The following is a 17,062-nucleotide window of genomic DNA, read 5'->3' as shown; positions in this document are numbered from 1 at the left end:
AAATAATTGCAGGAAACTAGTCTCTAGCAGTGTTACACAATGACACGACAAAACATCCGGTGAGAATTTCAAACAATTTACAGATTTTCCTGAATATGAACAAAATCTAATTTCTAACTATTTCACAAATGTGATGATATATAATTATAAACCTTTATTTATACTAACTTGCTGTTACAAAATGTGACATAAAAGTATTGAAATATCATGTATTACCTAAACACTATATATTTAAGTGAGTTGTCTGTAGAGGGTTAAATATTTTAAATACACTTATATTTTCACAGATCTCAACAAATCAAAAGATCCTGTCGACATTTGATAAAATAGTTTTCCAGAAACCATTTGTTTATCACAATAGGTAAAACTAGTACTCGGTGTACATATATGAAAAATCCAGTGCAGATGGGGTGCCGCTGCTTTTGTATACATTTTTGCAGCTCATGTTGGAGCGCCGCTCTGTACCGGGCATGTTCCTACAGGCCGGAGGAATGGAGCGGGCGAGCGAGATCCCACAGCGTTGATGGGCAGAGAAAGAAATGCCATGTTGATGTAGCGTAATGAGCTCTTCAGGGAACACAGTCTGACTCCAACGCAGCTCAGTGTTTCGGCTTTTTTTGTTGTTGTTTTTTTTTGCATGTTGGCACGCTGTGCAGAGAATCTATGGTGGGTATTATAGATTCTGGCTGATAAACATAATAAAACCTCTTGAATTGCATTGCAGCCCGAGATAAGAACATTCACCATGCCTCTGTCCAAGCAGTCTGTTGCTTCACTGACATTTTACAGCCATTAAGGAAAAATAACACGCATAAAAAATGTTTATTATTCTTAAACACATGCCAAAAAAGACTGTTTTCTGTCACTGATATATCTCTATAGTACTGTGATGCAGTGGTTGCCTTCAGTTAGTGTGGGTTTGTCTTCTAATCCAGAAAGATGCCGGTTGAGTTAGCTGGTGATTCTAAATTAGCATTAGGTGTAACTGTGTGTGGTTTGGGAAGATTTTCAGTAAACCTGATCAAAATATGATCGTTTGTATCAAAAAGGCTAACGAATTGGCTTTGAGTGTAAAAATGCTTATCGCATACATACACTCACATATAACTCAGGTAGGTAAGAGTCTCCAGAACAGTGTACCTGTACAGTGTAAAGCGCTTTGGGGACTGCGTAAGTGAAAATCCATTCACCTTTCACCCTGTGTCAGCCGGGCTCCAGCCTCCCACGACCCTCATCTGGATAGAGCTACTATAAAAAATTTAATTCAATTAAGTTTTATTCATAATGAACCAATTATACCAAAGTCAGGCAAATTGCATTTTAACACAATACAGAGGAAAAACCTAACAATTCTACATGACTAAGCAAAATGAAAACATTATTTTAGCAGGAAGAAACCTCCAGTAGTTTCAAATTCTAGAGAGCACAGAGAGTACAGGATGGAGAAACATAACATTTAGGGTTTATGATATGCAATGATGAAATGGTCTCCAAAAAGTAAACATACAGCAGCTTAACTAAGAAAACAGTCCAGTTATCAAACAAGAAGCCAAACTATAAAGTACAGTCTGAACACAAACTGAAACTGGGAGCTGGTTCCCCCTGAGAGGAGTCCGACAGCTGAAAGCTCCACTTTTAAAAGCTCTAGGGGCTTTTCCAATAAGCGGCACTCTGAAAACAATCTGACAGAGCCTGGATTTTAAAAGCTTGAACAGAAAATGGACGGATGCCTGAGTGGAGTAGCCTCATATGTTGCTCTCGTCTCGCTTCATTTGAGGAGGAACCACAGCTGAATTTTACAATCTCTGTGATGCAACCTTTGTAAAGAGGATATCTATATCAGCTGATCTTTAACAGATGTCCCACTAATGTGAAACTGACTCTGCCGGGCTGCGCCCATGGTTCAGTTAGTCACCTATCTATCACACACACCCCTCACAATCATTAACCAGGAGAGGTTGGCCGTGGTGGCGGTCCACCTTAAACTGACAGAAACTGCATAGAGTTTTCCAGTTCTTGCTGTGATCCTAAGGTGTATCACCCTGTTGACTTAGGGTCTGGACAGGACAAAGGACAAACGAGGGGCCTTCGCACCTCATTTATTTGCACAGGTGTTGTCTTTTCTCAGGAACGATAACGTCATCTCAGTTTGATGATGAGTTAATGAGTTAATGTACGTCTGTTCTGAACAGAAGACAATGCAGCTTTTTGCTTCGACTCAGTACAATGTCTCTATGTTTGCTCTGCACTCAAATACAGAGATGATTTGTCCACAAAGTCTCGAGGCGTCAACCTCAATATTGGCTCAGGAACCACTCACAGATCAGTTTGATCTCAGTGGGCCCAGAGCAAGGAAACAAGTGCATGATCACCTAAAAATAACAGCTAGCATTTATTTCTTTAGTTCCAGACCGCGACCACACAAAGACAAAGTTTTCTGTACACACAAAACCGTATGAGCAGGTCTGTCTGTAAACATAAAAACAATGAAATACCAACCTGTAGTGACACCACAGGAAAACACCTGAAGCATACTCAGGATGTGGGAGCATCGCCTCTGTAGCACAAACACAACTCTGTAATTCTCCATTGTTGTGTTGTTGGTTCGCGAATGATGGCTAAAGGAGAGGTTAAAGTATGTTCCATGACGTCAGCATTTTTAGCTTTAGTCCCCCTGGAAGCTCTCACTGCTGCTGACTGTGTCTGTGATGTGTTATGCCCCTCACCAAAGTGAACAAATAGCTGTTTTTTTTAAGTTGTGAATTCTGTCTTCTTTGTCAATTTAGCACTTATCCACGTTGGATGGTGTGGCGGGCTGGCTTTAGCCCACAGGCCTTATGTTTGACACCCCTGGTTTCCTGATCGGCGCTTAAGTCTCAGCCCGAAGCCTCCTCTTTCACACAACCCCGCCTCTCACATTCAAAGGGTCCTTTGTTTCGAACCAGCAAACTGTCTAAAATACAGCGACAAGTTTTCTAAATATAAAAGACCTCTCTTCCACACAGACGCAACTCAGCCTGCTTTGTCAAAACACTCTGAAACACACCGATCCGTCATTTTCCATAACAGAACACTCCATGCTTTTAGCTTAAACATTCATTTTCTGTCTTTTGCAAAGTTGCCATACTTGTGTGTCTGATGTAATCCTGACCCACACAAGCCTGATCAAACTTGAAGCTCTGGTTTGACAACCTGTGAACTTCTCGCCCTGTGCAGACACTCTCATGGAAAAGGAGAAACAAATTCAAACCAAATGCAGGTGTAACTATAGATGATGTAGGAGTGGTCGTGATACAGGTTTACAAGGAAAATGGCAGAATAAGTTAGAGTGTTTTACTCTGCTTTAGAGTATAAATGAGAAGAACAAAGCCTGATAAGTGGTTTCCCACTGCACTTTAAATTGAGAGTGCACAGTGAAGAATGTATTTTGAGTGATGGCACAATCCATTTGAAATAGTAGGTTTTAGTGATCTACCATTCGCCTTGACAGTTATTTTTTGAAGAACAGGGCTTTCAGGTGCAGCCAGTATCCAGGCCCCGTTTACACAACAATGAATGTAACAAGTGTATCCGCAAAACTTTCTTCACTTTTGGGGGGTCCGTTTACACGGCACCAGTGTGCGGATGCACTGTATCCGCAAAGTTTTTAATCCGGCTCCCACGGTGGAAAGATTCTTTCACGGGCGCTAATCCCTCCTGCAGAGACTGCCGGAGGCTACAGAGCCTGTTACTGCGCATGCGCATCTCTCCCCCTCCCTCCTGCTCATTAAGTTGTAAACAAACACGGCGACCCGTAGTTTTATGACTCGCGGTTCATATTCTAGTTTTATCGTCCATATCAGTAGTTTTATAGTTGAGACTCACCCCTGATAGCATCCGATGCATCAGTCCATGCGGATGTCGGGTGCTCTCCATTTTCTTCACGTTTATAGTGTATTATTCTCTGCACACGTCTTTGTGGTTTCATTACAAAATCAAGCAATAGCGCCCTCCAGTGGCCTGGCATACTAACTACATCGTTGTCCGTGTCCGCTGCTGCAGTGTAAACGCACTCCTTTTTTTTAACGGATTAGGTGTTGTCACGGGAAATGTTGTGGTGTAAACAGGACCTCAGACTCATCCATATGCTAATGCAGAGAATTCATTCCCAGTGCTGCCTCCTACCTGGTCAGTGAACTGCTGCATGGAGAATTTAAATAATCTACTCCCAAACAGCTCATACTCCTGTGTTATTGTGCAAAAAAGAAGACAGTGCTATGAATATACAGCAGGTTGAACAAAAGCAACAAGCTCAAAGGTCACTTCATAGATAAACGTGAATTCTTATAAACAGCTGCAGGCTGTTAATTACTCAGTAAGACGTTTGGTGCCGGTTGTGTTCTTATTGATGTTACTACACACTCATCCTCTTCAAAATGAACACCTAATGGGTTGAATTGTTTCCGTCACCACTTGACCCGGGCTGTTCCTCCTCTCCTCTCCTCAGCTGGACCTGAGCCAGCCTCTGGAGGACCAAGGTCCGCTGGACGTCATCATCCACAAGCTGACCGACCTCATCCTGGAGGCTGACCAGAACGACTCGCAGGCTGTTCTGCTGGTGCAGAGAGTACAGGTGAGCACGTCATTAGTTAACATGATCTTTGGGAGTGCATGGAAAACTGTCATTTATGCTACGAGTACACTGCATGCTTGACTTTGGAAGAAGATTTGTGTTATCGATGTCTATTCCAGTGATGGATGATTGAATCTGAGTGATAATTGCTCTCCAGCATCTGGCTGAATACAGTGTTTTGGCTGCGAGTTTGTTATTCAGTAGAAGACCATTAGGTTTGCCTGTCATTAAGGAATAGTTTTCCTTTTTGAGTCTTTCAGATAAACATTTATAAGCAAACTAAGGTCTGGTCTGTGCTTTTTAAACAGTAAACATTTCCAGGTTGCATATCTACAGAAGTCTTAGGTAAAGGAATCTGAGTTTCTTCAGCAGATGTATGGGTGAACTGCTGTGACACAAATGTGCATTTCTGAGTTTAAAGTTGTGTCAGTGTGAGTGTTTGTAGAAATGTCTCACGTGTACAGATCAGTTCTTAATGTTCTGTGAACAGCTTCAAATTTATCAAACTCCCTGTCTTCAGTAATGTGTCAGTACTGCTTTACTTCAACTCTCTCTCTCTCCAAAATCCAAAAACATCTGTCAACACTTGTAATAAATAGATAATTAGGAGTCCATTTGGTTGAGATTATTTAACATGTTTTTTCAGTGAAACCAGTTGATGTAATAATTGCGATCTCCTCCCACTGCCTGCACTACATCTCTTAAAATAAGTCTTAAAGTATCAAAACCTGCTGGTAGGATGTGTGAGTGTAGAGGAGCTGTGTCCTTTTGTTTTTTTAGGGGGTTTTTTACACTCTTTAAATCAGTTTATCAGGTGATGGTTGAATGAATAATGAGCAGCTCGATGTCCTGGCTCTGCTCAGTCCGTGCCTCCTTGCTTCTTTCTGACTGTTTACCTGAACAGACCTGTCGCCTGTGATTACATTTCTGCTGGAAGTATAAGCGTTGACACATTTGTAATATCACACAGCTGGGACCATAAATACCCCTTTGTGTGGTGCATGGGACAGGCCTTCGTCTCTACTCCAAACTAAATGTCATCCTGGGATGCTGCTCGGTGCTTCAGTGGCCTGAAGCTTGAGGCTGTCTACAGCGGTCCTGTATACATGTTTTCACATGATATTTAATGTGGTGTCACGTGATCTCGCATTTCAAATTCATTTATTTCATCATTTTAATAATTGATAGCAATGTGTCTTCAAGGAGACTTTATTAGTTCGCTGACCTTTGCTCAGCACCAATAAATGTTAAAGGAAAATTTTTCTTGTTTTTTTAGGTGCCCGTTTACACAACAATTGTACTCCAAGTCACTGAAAATGCAAGTTTTTGAAAATGGCTCCCAAGATGGAACTTTTAGAAAATGTTCCAACTCCATCTCCATGGAAATGGGGGGGGCACACAACTTCTTGATAACACTGTGACCAGATATTGGTGTTGGCATCGGTGCATCCATAGTTTAAAAAACATCTCACACAGTTGGGATACACTGAATAAGATATGTATCATAATCGCAATAGCATCATAAATATCTCACATAAATGCTTCCTTGCATTGTGCATTCATGATGTGCAAATTAAAATGACAGTTTATAATGTGAGAGAACTGCAAAAACATAAAAAAATCTGTTGCTTTAAACAGACGACTCTTGTATTTGTTACAATTCATGTTGTTTCAGTTCTTCACAACATTATCACATTACCTAATACTGATAAGTCCTTAGGGTAAATATATATGAGACTCAGAAATCCTAAAGTTCATTGTTATTTCAATAAAAACATCTTATAATCCATTTTCATTAACAGGGTAGGAGGGTTAATAACAATGAGCGGCTCATTCTGCAGTGTTTTCCGTTATTTTGCTGTGTAGATTTCATAGACTGTGTCTCATACGCTTCTCTGTGATGGACGGTTGATATAAGCCGAAGCGACTGGGAGAGTCACACCCACGTGGTCGTTGTAAATGTAAGTGACACAAATCATTCATGGCTGAAGGTTTGACGGCTGCAAGAGGCACGGACATGTTTCACATCCTGTAGAACAGATTAGAGCCTCTTCTGACCATATTCTCTGACACTCGAGACCATTTAATCTCCTGTGGAAACAGATCGGCTCCGTCTTCCTCCCACTCCGACGTGCGTCTGGCTCTTTTTCCTCCCGAACACCTGCTGTAGAGCGGTCCGCTCCCACTTCCCCCTCTCCACTGAGATGGAGAAAGATTTAATGTCGGTCCTTATCCTTAGCTCTAAACTCCTGGAAGATTAGTCTGGATTGAGGTTTTTTTTTTCTTTCTTTTTTTTGGTGGCAGCATTGTACGACTTACATAACTGCTCAAGTGGCTGTGATATGAGCGCTGCCCATCGGATCCCAGCAGATCCTGCAGATGGGTCCTCCATGTCGTTTGTTTACATGCTTCTTGCGTCACCAAAACCAGTTCATGTTTTGTCCCCTGGCTTCATGCATGGTGTCGTATTACAGCATGTGCCCCACATCGCACAGCCGTGCAGGTGGAGCCAAGCCGGTTTGAAAGGCCGGGCGGACAACTCTTTGCTGGGAAGAAGCAGCGCTTGGCAGCGAGGTCTATTGAACGTAGGGAGCGAGGAGGAGGTGGTTTAGGGACAGAGGCAGAGGAGAGCCGACAGGAGGAGACGGGAGGAGAGGAGGGGGAGTGCAGTTATGTAAAAGAGCCGACCCCACGCTGACCTAACAGCCGGCCATACAGCGATGCAGTGATGTAACCTACGTACACCCGCTGGCATACATCTCATGCTGTCTGCAGCTCACACACACACAAAGTGAGGCTCAGCTCTGTTTACATCTGTACTTTGCATACTTGTATATGTTTCTTTGACATTCGTGTGACTGTTGTGGCAGATTGTTCAACTTTGTGCACCTTCACACTCATCAGCTGCTTCACTGTTTAAACAACCTGGAGAAACTGTTTTTCAATTAAGTGATAAATGTTTAATTGTTTTCTAATTGTTTAGTACAGAATTCAAATATCTTCACCATTTCCACCAGCTCAGTTGGTAGAGCATGAGACTCGCAATCTCAAGGTAGTGGGTTCGTGTCCCACGCCGGGCGCCACCTTCCCGTGGGCTCACCACCTGCAGGAAAGGTTCTTAATTGGTAATTAATGATCTGGGTGACAGTGCTCAGACTGTCACCCCCGCGACCCGGAAATGGATGGATGGATGGATGTATCCCACATCTGTTGTTATTGCTATATCAGAAAAATACATGTCTGACTGAACTGTGACAAATTGTTCCCATTGCACTCATCTTCTCATGTCGACATAATATTAGGCCAATCAGATAAGTCCTACACCTTTTTATTTCTCTTATGTACCAAAGATGTCTGAAGTCACAAAGTGTTTAGAGGGTGAGCAATGCAAACAAGAGAAACAAAGAAATTAAGAATTCACTCAGTCATTATTGATCATTTGTCTATTTAATGACAAATTTTGTTAAATTTTAGCAAATAATTGCAACATGAATCAATTTTTGATGACCACAATATTGTTTCAAATTTGACTGAAAAACATCAGAAACATTATTTATTTTGAAGAAAAATAAAAAATAAATGAAACCATCTATACAATCAGTATAGGTGACACTAATACGTGACCTGAATTAGTCTACAAATAATGGTTTACTGCTTCTACAGCAGCTTCTCTTTCACATTGATGGAGGCAAAAAATGTCACGATTCCAAAGATGACAAGGTAATCACATTACTTCAACTATTTTGAAAGCTAAAATAACTGCAGACTGAGCTTAAACAAAGTGCAGAGCTGGTCTCAGATCAGTGTTTCCGAATTGGGAAAATATTTGAAACATTTGACATTATTTTTCGATCTGTACGGAGCTTTAATAACTTGAGGAATAAACATTCAGGTTAGATGCTAAAACTTTAGTATAGTTCTCCTTTCTTTTAGTAATTCTCTGTATTGTTTTAGTCCAAAGTAAATTTTTGCATTTACAATTCAGGTGCCTTCTGAGATCATCTCATCTTCAGTGAATATGTTCAAACATTTGTTGCTTCCCAGCTTGTTTCTGCAGCCTTAACACACACGTCGCCCTCACAGTGTGGATCTGATGCTGAGCTCTTAGGGAGGAATTTGAACTAATTAAATGTCTGTGTGTCTGCATTTGAAGGACTACATCGACGCCCACCCTGAGACAATAGTCCTGGACCCTCTTCCTGCCATTCGCACTCTGCTGGACCGCTGCAAGTCCTACCAGCTCATCCACAGAATAGAAAGCTGCATGCAAGGTGAGATGTGGCAGAATGGCACCCGTCCGACACTGACTCACTTCAAGCACAACGGAGACTGATTTCCCTTGAATCAGCGAGTCGGTGGAATTGCTCATAAGGTCTATGTGGGTTCGTGTAGAGGTCACATTGAGTCAGCTCTGTCAGACAGACTCGGATATTGTCCTGAAGATGCGTGTCGACCCCACAGCGAGCTGCAGGTCCGTCATGAAGGAAGCTTCCCTATCTGAGAGTAAACTGCTCGTCAGGGGATGAGAAACACCACCGGTGTCATGGGCATTACATAAAGCAGAGTTTGTCTAAAGTAATGAAGTAACTGTTGATTCTGTGCAGTGTTATTGAGAGGATGGAGTGGAGGCGAGTGCAGGATCTGTCTTTACTCTTCACATGGGGAACTGAAGACAGCTCTGTCACGCCTCGCTTGAATTATATCAGTTAGTGCTTCCAAGCAGATGTTTAATTCCTACAGGTTAAACTCTCCTCATATCTGATTCATGAGCACCGCCTCCCGTTTTAGCCCCAGTCAGACCATATATCGAGGGTTGAAACATATAGAGGTATAAGACGAGGTCAAACTGCTATTGAGTGATTAATTTTCATATTTCTTCTGTACTCACAATCGCCTCATCAGCAGCATGAGCACGGACACAGATTGCACGGAAGTTCAGGATTAAAAACTTCTGAGTAAAAAGAAGTGAATGTTAGTGCTGAGCAGCTATTATTAAACATTAAAACGCCTAATCGGAGTAGACGGAGACTACGTTGCTAAATATTTGGTTCATATCGTAACCTTGGAGCAGACATCGGTGACTTTGTTTAATTTAATGTATGCCTGAAGTACATGTTTCCCATATAGTTGCTACCCCTGTCTTTGGAATATCTCCATTCCAATCATCCAGCTGCAGCCCCTGCGTGATCACCACTTTCCATTTTGTTGCTCCAAAAGCACCTTGACCCGCCGTTAAATCTGCGTCATGTGTTTTTATCTGGAAGGAGTGACGACACGCACGCAATCCCAGCAGACAAACACTGTCAAACACCTGTGACTCATCCACGTTCCCCTCGCCCATGCACAAGGCAGGGAATGTAAACCTTTTAATTGTTCCTCCACATGAAGGAGTGACGGCGTCACAGCCGCACGTCCAAGCACGTCGGCCGGCTCTGAAAATAGAACCGCGAGAACGTCTTTTTATCCAAACAGACATGACGAGTGTTACGTAACGGCGAGTATAAGCTGCATCACTCAGCCTCACTGTGAGGAGAGTCAGTCTGAGGAGGAACATGGCTCACTGGCCGCATTTATTGGAAGCTGAGCCCGTTTTTTTTTTTTACTACCCCGCTTCCATTAATGCAGAGTACTCCTCCGCCACACACACACACACACACACACACACACACACACACACACACACTCACACTCACACTAACCCTGAAATACAGTCCGTGTTTAATAGTAATACATGAGGCCAAGGATATTTCTGTCTGTCTGCTAAATATTGAAAAAACAACTGGGTTAAGGTCGAGTGGAGGAGCAGATAATAGGAGAGTGGTTGAGTCTACCTCGCTTTCTTGGGCACAGCCATTTCCTCCTGCTTATCAGCATAAACCGCGGAGTCCTAGAGCAGCTGCCAAGGCAACCCAGCTCTGAAAGGCCGTGGAGAGGCTGCCATGTTTCACTGTATGAGTCAGAGCAGCGCTCAATAGGAGGAAGCACTTGAGGGTGCGCTCGTGCTTTCTCCTGGAAAAGCGAACCTCATTTCATCCCTGGAGTGGTCTCTCGCTGTTAAATGGCCTCAGTCATGGCTCGTTCTGCCGTCCCGCTGCAAACTGTTTGAATTAATCTGAGAGTAATTGCAAGATTTAGCTCATCTTAACGTTGTGTTTAAAAGGAAAAGGCTGCACGTGAGCGCTAATGGCTCAGTGCTGATGATTCATGGCAGTGCTTGTTGGATCTTTGGCTCCGCTCAGTTTCCTTTTGGAGCCAGAACGAGGCGACTGTTTATGGAATCCACCGCTTCTCTTGTTTACACCACTTTTTTGATATCTCGGATTGTTTTTATCGACAGAAACCGTTGTCAAGTCAACTCCTCCATAAAACTTAAGCTCAGGCCTCGATTCTCCCGAATACCGACGGATTCATCCGGATCAAAATTAAATTCTTTCTGGAATATTTTGTATATTTATCAGACTCCAGGTTCCTGTGTGAGTTTTCATTTACACCTCGGTGAGGAAGAACAGAACAAGTCTTCTGTTGTATGCAGAGGATCAATATTCAATCACATCTGCAGTCTGAGACAAACACTGAGAGGCATTAAGGTTTGTGTTGTTTTGTTTTTTTTCACACATGTCAGTGCAAACCAAATATAAATTTAACACATTCCACACCTACTTTTACTGTTCTGGTCATTTTTCCATGACAACATGAGGATGTTTACGTTTTCCCCAAAGTTTTCTGTGCAGTTATTTGAACCACGCTTTCCCTTTGATATGTTCTGCAATAAGATTTTTTGGGGCTTTTATTGACCAGTTTCACATAGAAAGTGAAGATCTTTCCATGAGGCATTTACTGAAAAATGTACTAATTGACTAGTCTAAGAAAAAGAGAAAAACACTCACATAATGTATTGAAACATTGTCCACAAGACATATTATGCATATTAAGAGCTGTTTGAAGCCTTAAATCACAACCTATCATTTTCAAAGCTGCTGAAGTTGGAGGTTCTTTGCTCCGTGCAGTTCTCTGGAGGTGAGTATTTAGACAAATTAAATCGGTGGATTATAAAATGCATCGCGATCTAAACGGCAGGCGGTGCAATCTTGTTCCGCCTATTGCTTTTTGAGCGTAGAAGCTCCCCTTACTTGATAAACGTTCGACGTCCTCCATCACCCGCAAGACAACCAATTCAGACAACGGTAAAGTCATGGCTGTGGCCTCAGGCAATTTGGAAATATAGGCCGCTCCTCCTGTTTCAAATCGGAGGTGTGGCAGCATTTTTACTTTCTGAGGTCGGAAAAAGAAAAAGGTGAGACAATAAAGGAGAAGACCAAAACAATTTGCAGATATTGCAGGAGAGACGCCGACACAAACGGCACAACCAACGTGATGCGGGGCGTAACGCTTTAACCCCGGTAGCCTTTTCAATAGTGTTTCAATTTTGATTTGAAACACTATTGAAAACAAGATGAGAGAATATAGTATTAGAGTTAACAGAATTAATAAAAAGATTTCAGTCACAATTTGTCTGGAAAATTGTTTTATTACAGATATCGTAATGTGGACAGAATCTCATGAATCGCACAGAATTGTGAGCTTATTGACTCATTGCATTCTGAAGGTTTAGCGAGACGATATTTCTTTATTTACTGAGAAATTTATTCTGTAGTCTGCACACTGCACCAAAGTCTGTCAGCCCTGTTGGTCCAACTCGTGGTGGAAGGATGCGTGGCAGTTTAGCTGCCTTTTACTTTCACCTTTTAGCTGCACATCAAATAAACTGGCGTAATCTGAACTTTCAACATCAAATCAATGAGCTGGAATGAAAGATTTCCAGATTTCCTGCCTCACCTTCACCTGCCCGGTCATCCTATGTCATTAGTTAATGAGTATTTGCTCAAAGGAGATTTACACAATCACTTTTCCTCTCCACATAAATGACTCATAATTATAATTACAGCTTAAGCCTCCGAGAGCGTGACATTGAGAAATGCAGAATACTGTGAGGGCACAGCCGCGTTCGGAGTTCAATTTGAAATATTGAAAATCCTGCTGCTTCGCCTTGGTGGATTGCATAGAGAGCAGAAACAGAAGATGCTGGGGTTTCTAGGAAACAAGCTCTAAATAGCAAGAAGAGCTTGAGGCTTCCACCTAAACACCACCACAGTTTCAGTTCGGTGTGACTCGGCTCCCTGTTGTTCTGCATCTAATTCCTCCGACCAGACGGAACAGATCGCTGAAGGAATTTGTTCTCTGCATATTCTCACTTTTGGGTTTATTTAGTTGCATGCACGTGGTGTCATGGAGAGGATGAATGAGGAAACGAAGCCGGATGTTCTGAAAAGATAAAAGAAATAAGTTATAGGGGGGGGGGGGGGGGGAGAGGAAGTGGGAGGAAAAAAAAAGAAGCATCTCATTGTCAGGTCCCGTAAACGTCGTCCTCGGCTCCGCCGGGTCTGCTGCAAGCATGCAGTGTTTAGACAGAGCCAGAGATTGATCCTCCCCTCCACCCCCTTATTCCTAAAACCTCCGCCGGAGCCAAGCATGCACGCTATTGCAAACTTGGCCGCACGCTTTCATCCACTAAACCCCGCTGTCTTTATCATAAATCCTCAACTCGGAGGAACTTGCAGTGTTTCCCGTTTGTCGAGGTTCGGCCTCCTTTGGTGGTTTTTGGTGGGTTGTATTGAAGGGCATCAGTCTTTGGGAACCCGGTGATGTAACAGGACCCCACCACCACATCAGACTGTTTTTCTAAGCGACATTAGGCTGCTATTCTGGTCCTTGTAAAATACCATCAGTATGAGGAACACAGTCGCAGAGATGACTGATGGGTAACCCTCCGAGCTTCCTGGTTACGTAGCGACGCTGGAGCGGACCCAGCGGCGCGGGGAAAAGGTTACAGAGCACCCAACAAGTATGTCCCTGTGAAACAGAAGAGCAGGATTCTGTTCCCGTTCATCACGTAATGGCGGAAAGCGTTTTAACCTTGACAGATCTGTTTTGGCCCGCTTCAAGGAGGCAGATTTATTCAATAAATGAAAACCTTCTGCTTGTTTGTAAATAGCGTGAAAGCACATGTTCAGTAGCAGATGAGCTGCGGGCCATCTCATTTCTCATTTACAGACGCAGTATTGACCAAACTCATTGGAGAGCGACGGAAACAGTCATAGGATCAGACGGCGCTAAACACAGCAGCGTTACATAAACCACTTTATTTGGAGTTAAAAGTCGCTATCGAGCTATAGAAACTTGCATAACAGGTCAAAGTTAAACCCGGATGGAAAGTTTTTTTTTTGCATGTTTACAACATACAGTTTGTTTTATTCATCCCAGAGGAGTTTGTTTTGCCAACTTTATTCACTTTACGTGGAACGCCTTCCGGAGGCTTCCTGAGATATTGCACACATGTTTGCTCTCGCTCCAAGATCAACTGCTTCAGTGTTGGGAGTCAAACATCTGACACACTGGGAGCGACATCTCAAGAAAACATCAAACTATTGAATTACATCACATGGACAGGTCTGCACAGGCCCTGGCTTTAGACTAAAAAGATCTTCCCTCTTTAATTCATCAAAATGAAAATCCAGTTTTTCTGTCCATTTTAAGAAATCTTGTTGAGTGACAGAAAAAGGTTCTGTTAACGTCGCAGTGTAATTTGCTTTCTGCTTGATTTTTTCCCCCCACAAAGGGACTTAAATGTATCTCCCATTCAGGATGATTCAAGTGTCCTCGCCAGAAAACTGTCAATCGAATATTTTTTAATATCAAAGTCAAGAAAAATCGCACGACATCTGCCCCTTTCATATGAGTTTAAAAGAATGAGTGTGATGTTCACTCATGTTTTTTCAATATTCATATTTATTATAAACAGTATTGATATCCCGGCTAGCTCAGTTGGTAGAGCATGAGACTCACAATCTCAGGGTAGTGGGTTCGTGTCCCACGCCGGGCGCCACCTTCCCGTGGGCTCACCACCTGCAGGAAGGTTCTTAATTGGTGCAATGTGATCTGGATGACAGTGCTCAGACTGTCACCCCCGCGACCCGGAAACGGATAAGCGGAAGAAAATGAATGAATGAGTATTGATATCGGGCTATATTAATTTATATGATATTGATGGCTTAATTCAATTCAATTCAACTTTATTTATATAGCACCAAATACAACACAGTCATTTCTTGGTGCTTTTAACAGAGAAAAGAGAAAAACCCAACAAATCCACAGGCTTACAGTTATTGTTTTGCTTAACTCTTTAAAGACTTATTTATTACCATTATTTCATACATAGTCTTAGTTTTCTTACTCCTTTTGTTTTGTTAGATCAAATTTAAAGGTATTCAACCACACACTAGTGGTGAAGGGCACCATGTAAGAGACTCCAACTGACAACCTGCTCAACATTTTGACCTCCGCTATGGACTGATTATCATCGAGGTACATTTATAAACTTGCATAATTCTCTTATAATTGGAATTTGTCTTTATTTCATGACAAAGATTAAATTCTAAAATTGAATAAAAATGAATAATTTCTCCCATATATCAAAGAAACAAAATGCATGCTGGAACAGTTTTTGCAGAGCAACACGATGTTGCCCAATGAGTGTGTGTGTGTGTGTGTGTGTGTGTGTGTGTGTGTGTGTGTGTGTGTGTGTGTGTGTGTGTGTGTGTGTGTGTGTGTGTGTGTGTGTGTGTGTGTGTGTGTGTGTGTGTGTGTGTGTGTGTGTGTGTGTGTGTGTGTGTGTGTGTGTGTGTGTGGTCAGCGCTGCAGTTAATGTAGTCAAATGAGATTCTCCTGACCTCAGCAGTCACCACACAGAGTCCCTCCACTGTCTGCGAGGCCCCCACGGCACACAAAGCCCGGCGTGTTTCCATTGTGTTTTTGTCATCAGCAATTTGCCCGCTCTGGCTTTGGGGCCCCCTCGCTGATTTCCTCCGGCGATATCACCGACCGCTGGCTTTATCGCCGCCGCTGTACCTCCAGCGGGGGGGAAATTACACAACATTAATGAAGACTCGTCCTGAGCAGCGATAGGCTGAAGCAGGATGTCCCTTCCTCTCTCGTGGTCTTATCTGAAGCTGCTGCAGGATGTGATGCAGAAAACACCAATGCTGTGAAATGACGGCTGATGAAATGTCGGTCAGGCCGTCAGGTGATGGATCCGATGACTCTTTGACGTAACGAGCTGCTCTGACTTGGAGTTCCTCGTCACGTTGAGCCACTTCCTGTATTTCTGCGTCCTGCTCCGGCGGCTCGTAGGCGTGTGTGTTTTGGTAGATTTCTGCTTTATTTACGAAATCATCTGTCCCCCGAGGGCCTCGGGTGGCCTCTCCTCAGTTTGTTGTGTAAACCCGTCAGGATGGAGGATAAATAGAACTATATGGCCTGATTGAGTTAAGGTGTGTGTGAGTGTGTGTGACTCCAGCGTGATACAATGTGGAAATCAGTACAAAGTGCACAGTGAAGTAATGTTGTTGTGTGTGACTAAGACGACACAAAGTACAAAGAAATGTGTTTTTTTCCATAAATAAAACAGATATTAATATCAAGAGATTTAAGGTTAATAATTGAAGAATTTAATATTAAGACAATAGTGTTACACATTTATGTATTACCTTTAAAGTACAACATCTGTTTATTTCAAGCCACTGAGCTTCTTCTTCTTGTGGGAACATCTTTTATTTTTTTCTTTATTATTCAAAATCATTTTTTTTTCGACAATTGATATTAATATTTGGTATAAATGTTATCTGATTTGACCCAAAACAGACCATGTTTACACAGCAAGGGAAAACTGAAAACTTTTGCATTTTGTGTGTCTGTTTACACGACTACGGTGCTCGGAGCTTCTCATCGTAACGTTTTCTCAAGTTACACTGTGAAAAGACGAAGAACTGCTGAAATAAGCTCCTGAATGAAAACCCTCATAACGTGACTAAAAATCCTACGAAGACAGCGACTCAGTGCTGCCGCGAAACGCTTTAGCGTGGAATGACCTGAGCGGTACGTGCTGCACCTTAAAAAGGCTGTAAGTTTCTCTCTTAACGTCTCTTTTCAGACGAGAGGATCTGCTCTCCTCCCTTCATGGTCCTGAACACCGAGTGCACCCCAGACGTGCTGGAGCAGATTCGGAGGCAAGGACTCACATTCCCCTTCAGTGAGTATCCACCTGGGTCACGCTCCAAACCTCTCTGTCCACTCCTGCTTCATTCTCGCGGATCGAAATCCGTTTCTTTATTCCCTGTCGGAGCTTTTCGATTCCCTGAATGTCTCATTTCTTCCGCAGTTTGCAAAACACGAGTGGCTCACGGCACCAACTCCCACGAGGTAAGAGGCCGCGGGGTCCGGAGGTCGCCCGCACCCACCAGCAGGGTCAGATAAAGTGCTGCACCTTCACGTCCGCTCAGATCGATGCTCACTCTTCATTCCTCGGCGCCACCGAGCGCGGTTAAGCTTTAACCG

The 17,062-nt window shown here is 42.8% G+C and overlaps 1 protein-coding gene across 3 annotated transcripts in view; it reads left to right on the top strand.

Annotated features, from left to right (window-relative positions):
* The window catches only part of LOC308119349 (inositol-tetrakisphosphate 1-kinase-like), a 34,855-nt gene that overhangs the window by 13,236 nt on the left and 4,557 nt on the right, over positions 1-17,062 (top strand). For all 3 annotated transcript variants that reach the window (XR_013935946.1, XM_080479300.1, XM_080479299.1), the window contains exons 4-7: positions 4,487-4,612; positions 8,766-8,883; positions 16,659-16,757; positions 16,887-16,927. Coding sequence is in view for 2 of the 3 variants with exons in the window: in XM_080479300.1 (XP_080335426.1) it covers positions 4,487-4,612; positions 8,766-8,883; positions 16,659-16,757; positions 16,887-16,927 (384 nt within the window). In the remaining variant the exon portion in view is untranslated. The remainder of the gene's footprint in view (positions 1-4,486; positions 4,613-8,765; positions 8,884-16,658; positions 16,758-16,886; positions 16,928-17,062) is intronic.

Source organism: Lipophrys pholis (genome assembly GCF_963383615.2).
Source record: "Lipophrys pholis genome assembly, chromosome: 14".
In the NCBI taxonomy this organism is placed as follows: Eukaryota; Metazoa; Chordata; class Actinopteri; order Blenniiformes; family Blenniidae; genus Lipophrys; species Lipophrys pholis.
The sequence above is the reverse complement of the archived record's forward strand: the minus strand, read 5'-3'. Positions and strand labels throughout refer to the sequence as shown.